Genomic DNA, 21,011 nt, shown 5'->3' with positions numbered 1-21,011 from the left:
TATTTTTAGGAATTTATTCACACACTGTCATGGAACTTAACAACTCACGACAGAGACCCTACAGCGCGCTTTCGGATTGGTCACCCCTGAAAGGTAATAAGCAACATTAGTCTGGTACACTATTTTCACAGGCAATCCAAGGGGACAAACATTGAACAGCTGTATGTAATGAGACGGTTACACAGACTTACCGCTGCTTCTTTCGGAGCAGTGCAGGAACAAATCGAAAGTAATTTCGAGCTGCAGCTGCAATTTCTGGGTCCCTGGCTGATGGGAACACTTTGCGGACAGAGGCTGAAAAGAAAAGCGTTGTTCCTACAACAACAACGAAAAAAAAAAAAAAAGAAGGCTTGATGCCTGTGTACAAGTGAAAATTATACTGTGACAGTTATTATTCATGGATCTGGCAGCTGAGGACTAGCTGTGACCTCTTGGACCAGTCGACAACAGAGCTCTGTGTCAGCTGCTGTTCTCAGCTGCACCAGAGCTTTGTCAATTTTTGGAGAACATACTGTTCTCCTTTATTGAAAAGACACAAGACAAAATACTTTAAAGGAGCTCAGAGAGCCATCTAACAAAGCTTCAGTTCTGAACGTGTTGCGAAAGCAGGTAATGAACCTGATGATTACCACACAAATTTTCTTCACATGCGATACTTTTCATAGGAAAAAAGATACTTTAACATTACTGGGCACGTTCCCACTCAACTCGCTCCTCAGGGTCAAGCGAAGAGGAGGAGGAAAATAACATCATCAGTGATGTCATTAGGAGTAAAAGCCGTGACCGTGCTTCTATCAGCATCAGTGCTGCCTGGTTTCCTTTGCTTTCTCCTTGTTGAGTGGTCAACAATGGAGGATTTCGAAGTGTCCGCGGAGAAAAAAAGGAAAGTCCGGAAAAATATGGCAGGTCCAACGCACTTTCAGGCATAGCAATTTTGGCATTTTAAATATTTCCAACAAACGCGTCCATGACTTTGAATATTTTTCCACGACTAGTGATGAGTTGATTAATCCACCCACTGATTCTAACAGACTTCGTGAAATGCAGTGGGCGCGCATGTAAGCCCTGTAGTCATTTCGTGAAAATTTTGGACCGCAAAATCATTTTTTGTTTGTCTGCAATAGTATGGTTTAACAGTTAGTATATGATGGGACACTGGAAAGGTTATCAGCAGACCGCGGAATTACATGCACTAAAAACTCATTAAATATACATGCAATCATGCAACAGAAAATGGAAAAACATGCAACTAAACATGCAGAAAAAAAAAAAAAAAACGACGAAACACGTATACAATATGCAGCAAATGCAATATGGGCATGGTTTATTTTCATGCATGTTGTACAGAACTTCAGTGTACACTCTACGTTTACAACATCAGCAATGACTAGAAGAACTAATGTTACACCACCATAAACTACTTGTAGTTCTGGTAACAGTAGACCACGATATACTGCTCCACATCGGGTCGCACCAGCGCGACCTACGTTTCCATTTTTCTGTTTCTATTTCTATTCTATTCCATTCTATACTGCTCCAAGTTTTTGGAGCTGAAACTTTGACATAGCTCTGTAAGCATGCTGAAAAGCTCCTCTCAACAAGATTGCTTTGGCGACCAAGGAGATAAATGCTGGGATTCTCTTGAACCTAATCCCCTGGCAATATAAATAGGAATCATTTTCTGACGAAGGGGTTGGGCTATTGAAAAGCAAGGCCAAGCGTGGGACCAGCCTATTGTACCAGATGTGCGAAGTCCACAAAAAGTTAAGAAAAAAAAGGGGGGGAGGGGGGGCCTAAGTTCCACTGAGCTGAAAATCTGGACACGACGGGGAAGTGTGCTGGATACAGCTTGACGAGGAAGAAAAGTATGTTGAGTACTGAGTAGTCCGAAACATGTATTTTCATGCATTTTAAAACCTTCACTAACGCATTCATATGGTCTCAAAACATGCAAATTGCGTTCGAAGTTCTGCATGCCCCGGAAAGAAACATGCAAAACATGCAAATCCACGGTCTGGTTATCAGTATATTCTATCGGATGACTCCATAGTGTAGTTCTGCAAGGAGTGGAAATTCCCTGGGTAGGTGAACATAGGAAAGGCCTTTTTTTTTGTACATCGTATCTCAGGAAGCAATCCTGCTTTGTGTATGTGATACTCTGTTCTTCCTTTTAGTATTCCCTGTACCGAAAACAAGCACTGGAAGGTTTTTGATCCCTCTTTTTCCTTTTATCTAGGAAAACAAATGCCACACAGATGGCGACTAAAAAGCGGAAAGTGCACCGACGTTTTTGTAAAGAAAGCTGTGTTGACTCCGGCCTCATGCAATAACTTAGAAGGATAAGTCATCATCCTCTTCAGTACATCATCAGTACACAATGACAGATAAGTATAGTTTGACTTCAGTTCATTTCATTTCATTTTATTACCCTCAAGCGCAATTGCAAGTTGCGCAGTTCACTGAGGATGCCTCCTGTATAGATGGTGAAATGCCTAAGTTTTATTTTTGAAGCTATTGCGTGAAGCCAGAGTAAAGGCAGTTTTTTTACCCTATGTATTCTCCCAGCAGTTTGAGTACTTTGTACCTGCATGACCTTGTAATAAATGCTCTTTATGGAAAGAACTGCAAGTTGAGTTGTCCATCCGTGTCGTAGCTAAACAAGGGATCTTCAAATTACCTTGTGTCTGTGTGAGTAGTGTTTATCAGACTTGTGTCCATTAGCAAAAAAAGGAAGTAACTAAATACTGTTACTAGTTACTTCAGAAAAAAAGTAACTAAATACATTACTCATTACCAACATAGAAAAGTAACGAGTTCTCGTTACTCACGGGCAACAAGTTACTTTTCCGTTACCGTTCCGTTAAAGGAGCCAACAAACATGCCGGCACTTACCTTCAACTCTTTATTAATGAGCAATTGCACTTCAAAAGAAGCTGATGGCCACACATGGCAACATGATTAGTGACCCCCCATTTTGTCTTGTGCCCTCTCTGTGTCGCGTCTTGGGTATATAGTCTGGGTTATTGTAATAAACCTTTTGCTGAGTCTGAGAATTTGTCGTCCGTCCTTTGTGTTCCGTGTCTCTCGGCCCCTTACCATGATTCTATATCAGCTTGCCTGGACCTTCTCCTTTATTTCCTAAGTGGGGGTGATCGGAGATTATGGGAACACAAGAAACGACACCGGTTTTCGTGCCACCGATCACCAACGTTTCCCAAAAACAGACGAGGAGCTGAGTCATAATTTAGGGCGCTCACAAGCTTAACAAAGACAAGAAAAGGCTAGAAGTCGAAACGCGTTTTTGTAGCAATAGCCCAATTGCTGCCCATTCTTGGGAAGGAGTGATGGTTGGAGGTTACGGACACAAGAGAAAAGACAACAACACATCCAGCGAGGGACTGCAAATACTATGAGTCGCACATGGTCGGGGGTCATGCAGGTCAGGTCTGCACGCATTGCGCCACACGGAGTGCTCAAATGTGCTCCCCCGCGCTGAACAAAAGGAACGAGTAACATCAGCAACGAGTTACCAATTTTTGTAACTGATTCCGTTACTACTACCATATTTTAAAAAGTAACTGAATCATTACTTCGTTACCAAAAAAAAAAGTAACAGTTACCAAGTAACGAGTTAGGCACAACTCTGGTGTTTATCAGGTTTAAAGGGGCCGTAAACAGGTACAAAAGGTGTACATTTCTTTGTGTTATATTATTGGAACTTAGTCAGTGAAAACTCCCTGCAATTACTAACGCTTAAAAACAAAAGGCGCTTGCATATGGATGAAATATTCACTGCACTCTTTCGCATTTTAGCTCCGCCCCGCGCTCTAACTTTACGTCATTTTGACGTAGCACTTTCCCCACCAATTACGATCGAGTGTTCCACGTATGATTTTATTTCAAATGCGAAATTGGACTAGATGAACGTGAATCCTCTTCTATTCAAAATCTAAACAGTTACAGCCTCAAACTGAGGAAGAAATGCGTTTAATTTAGGTATCATACGCGCAGTACGTTTTCTGGGTAGCAGCACGCAGCACACCACCTGCGCGAATGAATATCCGGGACTACATTTCCGGAATCTTAGGTAGGTGCACGATGGAACATCTTCGTCATCTTCGAATGGTTCCAACAACTGGGCTGCTGTAGTTTGGTTTGATCCACGCGGCATCGCGTTACCAGCTCGCGTGGTATACAGTGGATAGCGTGCTGGCCATGGCACAACGTGACTGGGAGGAACCCGGGTTCGAGTCACGTCATGTGATAGCAGCCCAGCTGTTGACGTTTGCGCCAGCCAGAGATGTTGAAGATGTCATGACGTTGAATTTCGGAACCACGGAGCGCAAAACGTCGTTTCACACAAACAAACTGGGCGCTCCGACTCATAGCTGATAACGAAGTATGTTCATTGGCTGGTAATTGGAAACGTCATGTGCGAAGCTGGGCCGCCTGATTTGACGGCAAAACGCTACGTAGCCATGTGACGTATGCGTTGTGGAGAGAGGCTCGCTGGTTACTCATCTTTGGGGTATCATTATTTCAGAAATGTTTGGTGGCCTGTTTATGGCCCCTTTAACAGAGAAAAATCTCCAGAAAGAGACGCTCTCTCATGAGTGCATACATGGTCTTTTAGTGCATTAAAAGTGAAATGAAATAAAGTGGTGCAAAAAGGCAACTGAATGTTTGTGCACATGCCACATTCCATGCGACATTCATTTTGCATCAATGTCTCTGCCGTAATTTTTCTTTTCACTTTGCCTGCTGATAAGAATGCGCACCAAATTGTCCGTGCACCGAAGTGTTCGTTCTCCGAAGTGTTCGTTCTCCGAAGTGTTCGTTCTCCGAAGTGTTCGTTCTCCGAAGTGTCCATGCACCGAAACACCCATATCGAAATGTCCAAGACCCTGACTGATTGCCGTGGACAGATAATTCGTAAGATGCAAGATTGCTGTGCACTGTGTCTGACAACGTATCAGTATGAATACTAGACTACCAGCTGAATGACACAGTAACCCACTAACTGAATAACTATAACAAAGTTAACCCTAGTAGCACAATTTGTTCTGAGAACGTTGTGGTAACATTTTACTCAAATGTTGCAGAAACGTGGCTAATGCCTTCTTGAAAATCTGTTGCAGCAACGTTGCTGGAAAACATTTCTGCAACATTGTGACAGCACTAGAACCATGTTTCCCCAACACAAATACAATACTGAGACAACATTTCCATCATGTTTCCACAATACTGTGACACCATTACAGCAATACTCCTCAACGCACACACAATATTGCGGCAACATTTGGGTAATGTTTTCGCTACATTAGGACAACGCTTCAGCCATATTTCTTTAACAAAAATCAATATTTAGGCAACAGTTATGTAACGTTCCTACAACACTATAAAGTGTTACATCCATACAGTCAAACTCCTTTACAACGAAACTCAGGGGACAGCAAAAAAAATTCACAGTAAAGGTATTTTCGTTAAAAATGATGTCCATTATTGGACCTATAGGGCTCCAGCGGGACCGCAAAAAAATTTGCTGTAGTGGTATTTTCGTTAAAAAGGTATTCGCTATAAAGGAGTTTGACTGTATTTGTTGAACACACCTCAGGTAGCACTGAATGGTATGGCAACATTTCATCAATGCCACACTGCGACATTGCCCAAACATTGCTAATATCCAAAACTTTAACTTAATTTGCAACATTCATTTCTAACACTCAAGCAACGTGTATACAATACTGCAACAACATTGTGGCACCGTTATGTACACATTTTTAGTGCGTGACTACCTTAATGTCGTGCCCCTCCTGCCTGACTGGGGGTGGGAGAGACCCGTATTGCCATCAAGCAGGAGATCTACCAATGGAGGTAGACTGTGTTGGGGAAACCGCTTGGGCGTCCCACTGCATACAGTGAAACAAAAATTGTTGGGGATCTTGCATTAAGTGCAGTGCGGCATAAAACATTCGTAATGGTGACACTGATGCATACTCGCAATTAACCCATGTATATATATATAAGGAGTCAAGTACACTCAACAACATTCCTCATATAACCTTCTGTCATGTACCATATGTTCTTAAGTGAAGCTTGTGCTACATGGAATACTAACTAAGAGGGATATAGAAGACCGCCTTACAAAACCTGGACACATTATGAATATGTTTCTTGAAATGTTGTACCTCGATTTAACCTAGAGTTAAACCTCAATTGAACGAAGCCTCCATGCAACGAATTTCTCCACGTAGCAAAGTTTCCTTCTGCAGGACCTTCTATAGTTACCGCGACCATGACATGGGCACGGTCGATTCGCTCCAACACCCTGCGTCTGAGCATTGACGTGAACCTCAAGCGCAGCTCCGCATCTGAGGTGGTAGTGATGTGGCAGCCCGTGGAAGATTTTGAAGAGGTGCCTCTGCTGCCACGTGCTACGGCACTGGCACGGCAGTTCTACCGGCACCCAGGGTGTCGAACCGAAACATTTTAGTTTCGGTTCTATCATAAACGGTCCGGTAACGATTCTGCTCCGGAGCACAAAAATAACGGTTCTTATCGGTTTTAACCAGTTCCGCTTCTGGCGGGCATGTGCATTCCCAGAAAAAAAAGCAATCTTGCAAAATGTAAACCCCTTTGTTCCGCATACATGGTATATAATATTAATAGGCAGCTGTGAAATTGAAAGCTCCTGGTTCCTCCAGGTGGCTGTCCTGTTCAAATCAGCTTTCTTCTTTCTTGAAGCGCATGATACAGATGGACTTGTTTGTCATGATGTCATACGAAAAGTTCCTTCTTGCTGGATTGGTATGATCGCGTCCCATCTGAATGTCTGTTGCTTCTTCCTAGCCAGCAAGCACCACCGCACGAGTACGATGCAAATCGAGGAACATCTTCACTCACAAACGCTCTCAATGGCCCCGTTTTCATTTCTTTGTGTCCTGTCGACAAAAGAGGCTGCCCTCCCGGATACGTAAATGTATTCAACTTCGCAGCCCTCAAACAAGGGACACGTTGCGCGACATTACCGATAGAGAAGTCATTACGCAGCCCCCTTGGGTTGCTGTTTAGTTGAGGAGAGTTTGCACGGATGAAATTAAAACGAACACTACGGCACATTGGTACACAGTCACAACCGGTCACTTGTACCTATAAGTCTATGTGCATGAACGATAACATGAAACAAAGGGAGCCTAAGGGTCAGAGTATTTTGACATACATTCCACCATAACCATAACCCTCGTAAAGTATCCATGAGATGACTTCAGAACACACGACGTCAGTTTCACTCGCCTATTCGTAGTCCAAACCGGTGAAATTTTTTTTCTTGAACCTTTTCGGTTTCGCAAAAATCATATACGGTTTCCATTCCATATCAGTTCGCACCAAAAATAACGTGTTTTTTTTTTCCTTTTCGGTTCTGGTTTTCAGTTTGCTCAGACACCCTGCCGGCACCATCCTAGCGGGAGGCCACGACCATCTGCCCGCTGGGACATTCTATCATCGCCAGTCAGGACTCGTGTAGAGGAACACCACCTCTTCTACACATTTATCAACATTTCACAATGTTCCTGCAATACTATCAGAAGTGGACCAATGTTACTTGATATTCACCAATGCTCAGGCAACATTGCAAAGCAACAATTAAGGAATGTTGCAGCAGGGCGTTCCTGCAGCATTGTCACAAGTGGACCAACGTTACTTGACATTCACCAATGTTCATGCAACATTGCAGAGCAACGTTGGAGGAACATTGTGTCTCTATGTTTCATGGACGTCGTGTCTTGACTTTCCAGCAACATAACACTGTAATACTCTTACCCACGGAGGAAACCTACCGGTTCTACAGCTCCAAACAGTAGGTAATCACACTAGATACAAAAGCCAGAATTAAAAACATACTGCAGTAGAACCTCGTTAATTCGAACTTCAGGGGACCACAGATTTTTGTTTGAATTATCTGGAAGTCTGAATTATCAGAACCTGTGTTCCAATGCAAGATTCTGGGCTGTAGTATAAGCAGGCCTCATACAAAACATGTTTTGGCACGTACTAGCACAGGACGGTGTTGTACGACGCTCGGATTCACTGCAGCCTCCTCACTGCTGACAGCTTTGAAGACCAGGCTGTGTCTCTCCTTACATCGTGAGGTCCAACTGTTGCTACATCTGAAATCCGCATGTCCGAGACGCTCCGCCAGTTCGTTGGCTTTCGCCTGCAGGATAAGGCCGCTTACCGGTAGATTCAAACTTCTGGCATTCACTTCCATACTTAGTCGCTGACAACAGTCTTCTTCAATCCCGACTCCACTTCATCGATAGCAGCTAGCTTTTCCTTCAGGGAAAGCGTTTTATACTTGAAGCTCGTTGACACTGGGGCGATTTCATTCAGATTCAGGCAGGGCCCTAACCTTTGGGTCTCCGATTTTTTCCATTATTTTTTACGAGATAGCCCCATCTGTGGCACGAACACTGGCGTTGATCCCAGGTTCCGAGATGACGTGGTAGGCGAGATATAAAATCAAGAGCGTAAGGGGTGAAAACAACGTCTTCGCTCCGAAGCGATTTCTGCTCACTTTGAAGCGCTCTATTCCGGCGTCTGTAACGGCCACAACCTCCAGTCTTCCGCTACGTATTCGCCATGCCATAGGCTCTGGGGCTGATTAATAATTCATGTCTCCGACGAGCGAAACATTTTATAAAAAATCCGCGAAAAGACATCCCTACTGAATTTTACGCCCTTTCTGTACCCATATGGTTGCCGTCGTGATTTTAGCAAAACAATGAGCTACAAGTTGAACGAAAGCCTAATTTTCGCTCTGTTCAACAATGTGCAACACAATTCTCTATCCTGTTTCGTTTCGATAAAATTTGCGCCGCAGCTGTCACAGGTACAAACATTTTGTCAAAGTTCGCGATGCACGTGCATAAAAGGCCATGATGGATTTGTAAAAAAAAAATTTAGGTTCAGGATGAATGCCTTACCTTTCTTTTGACATACAATTCATGGTTGCTAAAAGCTTCTTGACTGAGTTACAGCGCTCACAAACTGCCGTACTTCGCCACGCCCGACGGACCGGCATACTTTGCCGTCACTTGCTGTTTTCAAGCATGTGCATTCACCAGAAGTTTATAAAAGCTGGTGCATGAGCCACAATACAGGTACCAGTTCATAGCGAATATATATTCACTTAGGAAGGATTCCACTTTGATCCCACTTAGGATTCCACTTTGCAGAAAAGTGAAGGAAAAGCGGTAAAGAGAGGAACAAGGAATGACAACAACAGCGCGTAATTTCCCACCTTTTATTCAAAGAGAACAGTGCCTTAAAAAATGCATTAACGCGTGGTCGTCACGTCACACATTGTTCTCGCAAGGAAAACATCCTCGTATGCGCTTCTGTCAGCTTTGTACCAAACGTGACATGAACGAATGCTGGGTACTGGCCGCAGCGACGACCATTCGGTCTGTTTCGATTCCCTGAATGCCGCCACTTCATGTGAAGGGAAGTGCAAGATATGCGTTTCCGTGTCCTCGTTCTGTCAGCAACGAAATGAGGTCACGAGCCCGACCGAATTACGTCCGTTGCTTGAGACCGCATATTGTACACACTTGCTACCCCTCCTTCATCACAGGCATTCTTCCCATGTCCACTTGCTGAAAATATCCAGAGTGTCAGCAGTGTGTTACGCCGCATCTCGTGTAACTGATACCTGTTCAGACACACAGACGACGTGTGAGAACACCGGCAGCATGTCATCAAGGGTGTCCAATATTCTCTTCAACGCAAAAAGCGCGTGCACTGTATCATGGCGCAGGTCGTCACTTGCCGTTGCCAGGCTAACGGTGTCAGATTTTGCCGTTGCAACGCACGTGAAGAGATACTTGGCTTCTCTGCCAATAGTGGACATGGACAGTATGGCCCACGATTGGACGTGGGAAAAATGCCTGTGATGAAGTAGGGGGCTCACTTAAATACGCAGCAAGTGTGTACAACATGCGGTCTCAAGCAACGGACGTAATTCGGTCGGGCTCAGGACTTCATTTCGGTGCTAACAGAACGAGGACACGCAAACGCATATCTTGCACTTCGCTTCAGATGAAGCGGCAGCACTCAGGGAATCGAAACGACCGATCGTCGATGCGGCCAGTACCTGGCCTTCGTTCATGTCCCGTTTGTACAAAGCTGACAGAAGTGCACACGAGAATGTTTTCCTTGCAAGAACTATGCATGAAGTGACGACCACGCGTTAATGCATTTTTTAAGGCACTGTTCTTTTTGAATAAAAGGTGGGAAATTACGCGCTGTTGTTGTCATTCCTTGTTCCTCTCTTTACCGCTTTTCCTTCATTTTTCTGCAAAGTGGAATCCTTCCTAAGTGAATATATATTCGCTATGAACTGGTACCTGTATTGTGGCTCATGCACCAGCTTTTATAAACTTCTGGTGAATGCACATGCTTGAAAACAGCAAGTGACGGCGAAGTATGCCGGTCCTTCGGGCGTGGCGAAGTATGGCAGTTTGTGAGCGCTGTAACTCAGTCAAGAAGATTTTAGCAACCATGAATTGTATGTCAAAAGAAAGCTAAGGCATTCATCCTGAACCTAAATTTTTTTTTTTACAAATCCATCATGGCCTTTTTATGCACGTGCATCGCGAACTTTGACAAAATGTTCGTACCTGTGACAGCTGCGGCGCAAATTTTATCGAAGCGAAACAGGATACAGAATTGCGTTGCACATTGTTGAACAGAGCGAAAATTAGGCTTTCGTTCAACTTGTAGCTCATTGTTTTGCTAAAATCACGACAGCAACCATATGGGTACAGAAAGGGCGTAAAATTCAGTAGGGATGTCTTTTCGCGGATTTTTTATAAAATGTTTCGCTCGTCGGAGACAAGAATTATTAATCAGCCCCAGAGCCTATGGCATGGTGAATACGTAGCGGAAGACTGGAGGTTGTGGCCGTTACAGACGCCGGAATAGAGCGCTTCTAAGTGGGCAGAAATCGCTTCGGAGCGAAGCCATTGTTTTCACCCCTTACGCTCTTGATTTTATATCTCGCCTACCGCGTCATCTCGGAACCTGGGATCAACGCCAGTGTTCATGCCACAGATGGGGCTATCTCGTAAAAAATAATGAAAAAAATCGGAGACCCAAAGGTTAGGGCCCTGCCTGAACCTGAATGAAATCGCCCACTGATTACAGCACACCGCGGACACCGTCGGTTTAACTTCTTGCGAAGAGGACGCACGCAACACGCTGTTCTGAGTGGACAAATCGCAATTACCGTGGACGCAATTACCGGCCACGCTCGCACGTGCACCTTCCGCGAGGCACACTCCGCGAGGCTCTCAGCTCTCCCTCTGACACGGAATCGAATCGCCCACGTAGCCTAGTTACCGGTGGCGCGGAGCGGGAGGGCTCGGCCGTTTGGAGTCTTGGTGACAGCGGTGGCGGAGCGCGAGCACCGAAGCGCGCATCTCAGACGTTGGCAGGGGGGAGAGGTGGGAGTGAAAAATTCGAATTAATCGGAGTCGAGGTTTGAATTAAGTGGGCTTCAAATGCATTGAAAACATAGCAGGCCAAACAAAACTTCAAAATTTGTTTGAATTAAACGGGAATTGGAATTATCAGAGTTCTAATTAACGAGGTTCTACTGTATATGACAGGGGTGGACGTGAAAATGGTGCTGAGTGCACTTGACTCTCGCAAATGCAAGGGTTAACTCCAATGACGCATCCTGGAGAATGTTGCGAACGTTGAACACCCTGCTACACTTAATGAGCAAACTCCAACACTTTCCATTTTAGTATATACTCCAACGTATTCGCAAATAGAGGCTACAGGTTGATGACAGTACCTCCATATCCAAACGGGATACCCAAGCGGTCACCCCAAGCCCCACTCCAGTAAGTGAAGCAGAGATTTGCGGAACTCAAGTCAGCTGCCAGTGGCGCGCAAGTGCTTGCGGTCAGCATGCATCTGTGTTCCGATGCATAAAAAAAACAAAAAACAAATATATATTGCGTACAAATACCTCCACCAACATCTTGATGTTACTTAAATGTCATCATGATGTTGCCCTTTGTGGCATGTTGCAGTTGTCATGTTGCAGCAATGAACATTGTCCAGCAACGTTACTAGAATGTGGCCTAGTGGTGTTTAGGGCAACGTTTGTAGGAAACATTGGGGCAACGTTTTGGCAACATAGTGTGCTACCAGAGATGGCTGAAATCCCGTCTTAAAGCTGCAGCAGCATAACGCAAATGCTGCCCCAATATTGTATTTGTGTTGGAAAAATAATGCTCTAATCCTGTCTCAATGTCGCAGCAAGGTAACACAAATGTTGCCTTAATATTGTAGTTCTTGTTGGAAAAATATAGCTGCAACGCTGTCTCAATGTTGCACCAAAATAACACAAATGTTCCCATAGTACAGTCAAAGTCCTTTACAACGAAGGCCTTTTTAACGAAATGACCGTCTTAACGAATGTTTTTTACGTTCCGGTCAGTGCCCCATAGGGCGCAATGTATAACTGGAACCTTTACAACGAAATTACCGAAATAACGAAGTAATTCTGCGGTCTGATTGCCGAAGCGCACGACCCATACAACGATGTTTCCAAAGAAAATGTTCCTGACACGTGGCAATGGGCCGCGCAGCATGACGCGCAGCGTCGTTTACTCACTCTCCACCTTCGTCACGCGCCCGTAGCTTACAGTTTCTGCGGGTGTTGTGATAACATTATCGGAGAACACCACGGTCATGTCCCGCCCAAGACCCCGTGGCCACTACTCACGACTCACTAGGGGCCGAACAAACAAAAGGAAGGGATGACTGCTGTCTTCCTTTGGTATTGTGACTTACAGTGTACTGACCGAAAGTGTAGTGCTTTGAACACACTTGTTCAGAAAAAGGTAACAGAGTTTTTTTAGTCTAAAGAAATATATGAGTAAATAAACTTGCATATGTCATGAGCCGTCTGAGTTGATAACCGGGCTCTACGGTGCTGTGCATTCAAACACAAGAACTGCATTGCCCGCGACAGTGGCGACACCGGTCGTCGTCTCCACGAAGTACACCGTAAACAAACCTCCGCGCAGTTTGTATTCGAACTCGTTCCCAGAAATTTGTTGTCATAGTGGAAACTGATGCGAAACTTAAAGAGGCCTAAAACTCTGTGGTCGGACTTGACTTTGGTCGTTTTCACACGATGTGTGATAGGTTTCTTCCTGAGTCTATGCTAATATGACACAGGTCATTGGCTCCGCGAAGCGTAACCTCTGCGAGGTTCATATTCAAACTCGTTTCCAGAAATATGTTGTCAGATCGGAAACTGATGCTGAAATAGGACCTACGACCCTGCGTTTGGACTTTGGTCGCCGCTGTAGCGGCAGGCGTTTCCAGACGTGCGTGACAGGTTTCTCCCTGAGCCCCTCGTACTATTGCACCGCGACTATTACGGTCAGTTTGAACTGCAATATCGCTCCATGGTGTTTTTTAACTACCTAAGTCACCTTTACAACGAATATTTTTTGCAGCCCCTTGGACTTCGTTGTAAAAGACTGTATTGCACTTGCGTTCGAAAGATATGGCTGTAACAGTGTCTCAATGTTCTAACAAAATAACAGAAATGTTGCCATAACATCGTATCTGTGTTGGAAAGATGTGACTGTAACACTGTCTCAATGTTGCAGCAAAATAACAAACGTTGCCTCCATATTTTACTTGTGTTGACAGAATATGGCATTGACGCTGTCTCAATGTTGCAACAACATAACACAAATGTTCCCTCCATACTGTATTGGTGTTGAAGGAATGTGGCTGGGACACAGTTTCACTGTTGTGGAAATGATCTCAAGCATTGTTGCTGGCAAAAAAAATTTCATGGGGACATGCTGACATCCCCGCAACGTTTGAGGTAACACTTTCACAACTGTCTTGCAAAATATTGCCTGACTATAGGGTATGGTCAGGTGCACGAATGTGTAACATTGCTTGAAGGTGACTGAGGAACGTTCAGACACTGTTCCCTAGCAACATTGGGGAAACATTGCACCGCAACATTGTAGAATGATAGTAACATTGGCCCACTTTTGGTAATGTCATAATAATGTTAACGAATGTTGCAAAACGTTGCTTCGCATTAGACAACATTTGCAACATTGCTTCAACGTCACGGCAGCGATGTGTGCTGCTAGGGTTGCGAACCAAGACGGAAGAGCTGGTGATCATGGCAATGAGACGTTCATTTTGAAGCCTACACTTGGCTGTTTTGCACAAATTGTCACCCCACTAACAGAACGACAGTACCCATGTTAGTTTACTGTAAGCGAAAAGGAACACCTCTTCCACAGCTGTGGCTTACGGCTTGGTTCAGAGTGAAAAATAGCAGACGATGTTTCTCCAAACCAACCAGCGGACTCACCCCCCGGACATCAAAATGATGCAGGCAGCTCATCGGCTCATTCCAGGCACTGCCACCCTTGTGCACGGTGGAGATTTTAAAATTTGAATTCTGTAATATTTGGGCATCTGTTGATCGAATTACTTGACACGGTGCATTTTAATAGGTAGGATAACTGCCTGGTTTTAAAAAATGGTCGTGATTGAAGTGCTTTCTGAGATGCTTTAAAAGGTAGGTACATGAGCACTTAGCATTGCTACGGTAAGGGTCACTTTGGAACAGATAAAACCAAGTACTGGCATGAACAACCCATTTGCTATTTCCTGGAAAACGAAAGACACTACTTTATGTGAAAAGCTTTTTCTGGGGCGCGTTCCTTATAACGATACAGCGGAATATAGATGACAATTACAGCTCTGTAGCATAAAGCATAAAAAGAATGAATGTTGGACACTTTTAACATATGTTAGGATGTTTGGAATGCTTCCCAAAATTATCCAATGCTTGAAAAAAAAAATTCTTCATGACTCACCATGCAAAAGGAGCGCCAGCCTGAGTGTCTTGAACACCCTCTTCTCGGCATTCTTGCCTGAGTAGCACGTTCTGCCCGCAACATCCATCGTCATCAGCCTCCGCAACACATTTCGTGTGCATTCTGCAACAGATGCTCCACCACATGTCCACAGATGATTCACCTTGGACAAAAGAAAAACATTTTTCAGGCACCTATTCCAACAATCAAAGAAGCAGCAACATACAAATGCATCAAAAGTTGCTTCATCTATGAGGCTTTCTTCCACAGCTTGTAGCTCGTCTTCTCCTGAAACAGGAATGAGCTTCAGAGCTGAAGGAGGCACTGGAGCAGCTGCAGGACGTTGCTGCACTGTGGCTTCTTTGATTTCCCTCATGTCCTTTTTGAGGACCTTGAGGTCATCAGCCAGTGCTTCAATACGGCTGAGTATCTTTCGAGACCTTCCTGAAATGAGAGGGGAGGACGTCACAGAGAGTGAATCAACTCCACACACTGTATCAAACTGATGACAAAATTAAGTAGCACTCAGAGACATACTACAGGTGCTACGACTGACAGAATTTGCAACCTCCCACAATAATAACGTAGGGTAGCAAGGGGACGAACACTGTCGAAGTAGGTAGGGGGACGTGGTTACCGAGAAGAAAAAAACAACCACAGCAAAACTGATATCCTATGCAATCAGGTCATTCCTAGGCCAAATATAGGCTGTATGACAACTGATCTATTGATTGTTCAAAAGATTCCTCTCCGACATTGAAGTGACACTGTTGTCATCTCCTTACGAAGATTATTTAGGGTTAAAAATTGGGCTGCCTGGATTGTCATTAAAACCACACTCATTCAAGTGAGCACTCCATGATTAGGCTACTAAACATCACATGCTCCATGTCAACTGCTATCCTGGTTGCGATGGGCGCCGCATAGAGATCCCATCGCACTCCGACGTAACCTCCTGCAACAGAATGACATTACATCTAGAAGGGAAACGTTTTTTCAGGGGCACCCTGTACAAGACATGATAGGGGTCAATATGGGAGTGGGTGACGTACCTTGGGAAATGAACCCAGTATGTGGAAAGGGGGGGGGGGGGGGGTCTGCAGTGATCGTCCATCTGACTACACCTGCTTTCCATTAGCAGGGAGAAGCAGAAGGAGCTTCTCAATCACTGCCTGGTAGTTGACACAGACAACCCATGTTCAACAGTCCTTACAAGTAATGCAGCATCAAAGTGCTGTCGCTGCCCCTTCAAGAAAATCACCAAGGCACCTACACCCACCTTAACTTAATATTTTTTGCAAGGAAGAGCTCAAAATGCTCTTTACCATCGTTACCAAAAAATCTAGAATCTCAGCTGTTGTGTTTTGTCCCAATTATGTCGCTGCTTTGCTTCCCTTCCTATTGGAAAGCAAGCAGTCGGATGAACGATCACCGTACTGATCCCTTCTCCCCCGAACCGAACTTCAACCGTGAATCCTCCTCAGATGATGGGCTGAGCAAGCATTTCACTTGGAGACGCAATGCCATGCTGGTGGACAGAGTTACGTTATAGTGGGGTGGAGCCTCTGCGTAACATACTAGCTACACATCACAACAAGTGAACGGACAGCTTCTTACTAATGCACTGACAGAAATTACAAAAGCGAAAATTGTTTTGACAGCAGTTTCACAAGATGTCGATGACGCAGACGTGGAGTGCAGCAGTAAGCGAGTTGCAAAGACGGCTGCACATCGTTGACGTATTCATGAGACCCTGAAAATTACAGTAATATGAAATACCTGTTATATAATGTCGCACAGACATAGGCAAATTTGTAAAGGAAGTGAATTGCAAAAAAGCAAGAGCATGGGACAAACCACAGAGACAACACGAACACAATAGCTCAAAACAACTGAAGTAACAAGTTCACTGTAATAGTCTGATACGCACAAGAGACTTTTGAGGCTCTTGCAATCCAGCATGGAGGGAATTGTGTTAGTGCCACAGCCACTATCGATTAGGATCAAAACAGCATTATTTGACCAACTTCTGATCTTCTTCTTGTGGCCTTTTTCCCCTTTCCTTCCTCCCTTTCCCATGTACTCAATGTATCACTTGGATATTAAGCGGTTGCTGGCTTGAGCTGTTGTGTTCGTGGTGCCTCTCCCTACTATGAAATATTAGTTACTCAGTACGTGGCTCTCTTCACGAGAGATTCTGCATTCTATTTTGCTCTACACCAAACGAAACCATGTTAGCACATTACATATAGGACATGAGGGACTGGACAGAGTCTAGTGCAGAAGCTACATAGCATGCTGAATAAGTTGTAGAGATCTAGAGAGCAATAGAAGCAACAATAATCATACCATACAAATGGGTATGGCCCATTGGTATCATATAGTCCCAGTGGACAGCTGGACAGATGAAGACCAAGCAGACAAACTATACATTTTTCATCTTACAAAGGTTCCTGTCTGCAAACAATTGGGGCTACTGGTGTGCACCGTGGCTCCTCTTAACTAGTCCTGTCAGGTCACATAAAGAACAAATATAACACAGGAAAGAGCCACGAAGATGTCAAGGAAAACATGTAACCGCCATGTGTAGAGTCTGACCTTTCAAGGTTAAACACGATTGTCACCTCTCCCGAACTGGTACTGGACCAATTCAGGTTAAACCCAATCGCTTCCCAATTTCCTATCATGTCTGACATTCACGATTTAGTAGTGATATGAATGCATATGTGTGTGATCTAGAGTTAATTAGTGCAACAATGAACCATGCAAACCACATGAAATGAAACATGTACTGCATGTGACTACAGTCCATGAGGAATGCATGTTTTACATATACGTACACCTCTAAATGGAGCCAGGTGCTCGACGGAAAGAACAAAAATGGTGTGATAAAGTGCTCCACACAGCTGACTCCAAACTGTATGGGACTGTGTCAGCCTCGATCCTCCATTTTTACCCGTACTCCTTTACAAGCGTAGTAGGGATGCTCACTGAGACACATTACTCTGCCACAATGCAGAATTGAAACTCCAGTCACGTTACACATGCACCTACCTACCTGGTGAAAGTTCACTGGCACAAATGTCACTGTTACTAGGTTTGCTCACTTCCATCTGACACATTTTTGATGAGGACACGAAGAGCTCGTCTGCAGATGCTACTCAACGTGAAATAATCTGATTTCGTGATTTACACAAACAAACAACACAACCAAGGAATGAAACAAAAAGTTTGTGCACCGTGAGGTGATTTATAATTGGTGTGAGTTGACAGATCCGTTAGATATTCTGCACGCTCAGCTTCTTGCACCGCACTTTCACAGCCTGGCTACAAATTTGAAACATGTATTTTGTATCCAATTATCCCAAGTAACAATGGGCTGGCTGCAAATGCAGATGTGCTATGGGCATACTTAGCGCCCACGCACTGTACTTCCAACGAAAATCACACTACAGTGAGTAACCTCTCTCCATGTTCTTTTGTCCAGCGTCTCACAAGTTTCAATCGCCGCTTCTCTCATCATTCTGTTAGGAGGTCATGTGACCGCCATTCTGTCCGCCGAAACAGAGATAAGGAGTGTCACTTCATTAAAGTGAACTACAGCAAACTCATCCATTTTTCTGCAGAAGGAAAGAGCGAGGAAGAAAATGGAAAAACTAGCGAATGTTGAGTCTCTCACAAAGTGGTAACATTTTCTTGATTTTCAGGAAGACACAATTCGAAGAGGACAACACAACAGTACTACAGCACAGCACACAAGATCGGTTTCATCATTCTTGTTTCGTTGTTTCTCACACGCATGGCGTGTTCCACGAGCTCAAGGAAACGTTACATCTTCTGCCGCGCCATACAAACGAAACAACAGGATGAACACAGTCAACAACTGGTGTTTGCCAACAAAGATTTCGCCGAAAGCAGTTTGAACAAATCACTAAAAGAAAGAAATTACCACACGAAGACCGTATATTTACGTAGTGGATATTCTGTTGACCAGACCACAGAATAACGGCGCGCTTTATTCTGTTGACCAGACCACAAGATTAGTGGTGGCAAAATTCGCAATTATGGTGCGTCGGTGGTGTGGCGTTGTGGTTAGCATTCCCAGCTGGTAATCAAGGAGTGTGGGTTCGATTCGCGGTGGACTCGCTTTTTTTTTTCCTTCGCTCCGTGTACCCTTTTATCTCAGGCGCAACATTTGAGTCTTTTTTAGCTACACAGTGAATGTGGACAATATCATGTGGGCATGTTTGGGCTAGCACACAGAAAGAAAAAAAAGTGCTGAATTTTTGCTACGAATAAGTTTAGGTTAGGGCCACAACGCCTTTCTTACGTTCTACATAGAATTAGGTTAGGTAAGGTTGGGTCAGGTTAGGTATGGTTAGGCTAGATTAGATTCAGTATAGCATGGCATTTCTCCACACTTGAGGCGGACGCCACATGGTCTACAGCGTCGACGGCTAGCACACAGAAAAAGAAAAAGTGCTGAATTTTTGCTAGAAATTAGATTAGGTTAGGGCCACAATGCATTTCTTACGTTCTAGAATTAGGTTAGGTATGGTTAGGTTAGATTAAGTAATGCATGGCATTTTTCCACACTTGAGGCAGACGCCGCATGGACTGGTCCACAGAATAAAACGGACGCCTATCCTGTGATCTGGTCCACAGAATAAAGCGCGCCGTTATTCTGTGGTCTGGTCAACAGAATAAAGCGCGCCGTTATTCTGTGGTCTGGTCAACAGAATATCCACTGCGCCATTATAATTGGTGTGAGTTGACAGATCCGTTAGATATTCTGCACGCTCAGCTTCTTGCACCGCACTTTCACAGCCTGGCTACAAATTTGAAACATGTATTTTGTATCCAATTATCCCGAGTAACAATGGGCTGGCTGCAAATGCAGATGTGCTATGGGCATACTTAGCGCCCACGCACTGTACTTCCAACGAAAATCACACTACAGTGAGTAACCTCTCTCCATGTTCTTTTGTCCAGCGTCTCACAAGTTTCAATCGCCGCTTCTCTCATCATTCTGTTAGGAGGTCATGTGACCGCCATTCTGTCCGCCGAAACAGAGATAAGGAGTGTCACTTCATTAAAGTGAACTACAGCAAACTCATCCATTTTTCTGCAGAAGGAAAGAGCGGGGAAGAAAATGGAAAAACTAGCGAATGTTGAGTCTCTCACAAAGAGGTAACATTTTCTTGATTTTCAGGAAGACACAATTCGAAGAGGACAACACAACAGTACTACAGCACAGCACACAAGATCGCTTTCATCATTCTTGTTTCGTTGTTTCTCACACGCATGGCGTGTTCCACGAGCTCAAGGAAACGTTACATCTTCTGCCGCGCCATACAAACGAAACAACAGGATGAACACAGTCAACAACTGGTGTTTGCCAACAAAGATTTCGCCGAAAGCAGTTTGAACAAATCACTAAAAGAAAGAAATTACCACACGAAGACCGTATATTTACTCGGCGCGGGAAAAACGGATTGGATTGGATGGTATGCTATGTAGCGGACCACCGAACACTAATCTCATCAGGGCTCCCTGTTAAATGAACCTGCCAACATGAAAACTACTCCAAACACACACACACAAAACATTCCGAAATTTAGTAGATATTTAATGTCAGGATAAATAATATTTCATACCAATTCTGTACATTTGATCAATATGACTCCCCTTGGTAGTCTGCATCACTCACTGATCTCGATTGTAAAAGGCTGGATCGCGGATAGGGAGCGCGAGCGTGAAGAAACCGGCCGCCATCTTACTGTACCCACAACAGCCGCCGCAGCGATCATGGCAACTTCTTGCAATTACGGTCGTACCAACCGTACTGGCAAGGATACAAGGCCTAAATTTATACAGGTGAGTCACTCTTCAGCAAGGAATAAATAGGCGTCCATTCTGTATGTTTAGTTGACCATTATGAAGTGTTTTTTTGCCCAAAACGAGCACTGGATGCAGGTTGCTTGATCGCTCTTCCGACGTTCAATCGGGCACACTTGCATTTTACCCGGCGGCAAATACAGTTTGAGTGCATAATACGCTTGGGAGAACACG

At 44.3% G+C, this 21,011-nt stretch overlaps 1 protein-coding gene across 1 annotated transcript; it reads right to left on the bottom strand.

Annotated features, from left to right (window-relative positions):
* LOC135396688 (uncharacterized) lies at nt 1-20,418 on the bottom strand. Its single transcript, XM_064627793.1, has 5 exons — nt 20,394-20,418; nt 15,166-15,383; nt 14,940-15,102; nt 192-294; nt 1-86 (listed from the first exon to the last, which is right to left on the bottom strand). The coding sequence occupies exons 2-5, from the start codon at nt 15,313-15,315 to the stop codon at nt 59-61; spliced, it is 444 nt and encodes a 147-aa protein (XP_064483863.1). The 5' UTR covers nt 15,316-15,383; nt 20,394-20,418; the 3' UTR covers nt 1-58.
* Between the last annotated feature and the right edge of the window lie 593 nt (nt 20,419-21,011).

Source organism: Ornithodoros turicata, chromosome 6 (assembly GCF_037126465.1).
Source record: "Ornithodoros turicata isolate Travis chromosome 6, ASM3712646v1, whole genome shotgun sequence".
NCBI classification, from domain to species: domain Eukaryota; kingdom Metazoa; phylum Arthropoda; class Arachnida; order Ixodida; family Argasidae; genus Ornithodoros; species Ornithodoros turicata.
This window is presented reverse-complemented; position numbering and strand designations above follow the sequence as displayed.

Coding starts and splice junctions, on each gene's coding strand:
- LOC135396688 (XM_064627793.1), bottom strand. CDS start 15,315: ATGAGGGAAATCAAAGAAGCCACAGTGCAGCAACGTCCTGCAGCTGCT. Junction 15,103..15,165: donor AAGCAACTTTTGATGCATTT/GTATGTTGCTGC, acceptor CTTTTGTCCAAG/GTGAATCATCTGTGGACATG. Junction 295..14,939: donor GCTGGCGCTCCTTTTGCATG/GTGAGTCATGAA, acceptor TTTTCTTTTCAG/CCTCTGTCCGCAAAGTGTTC.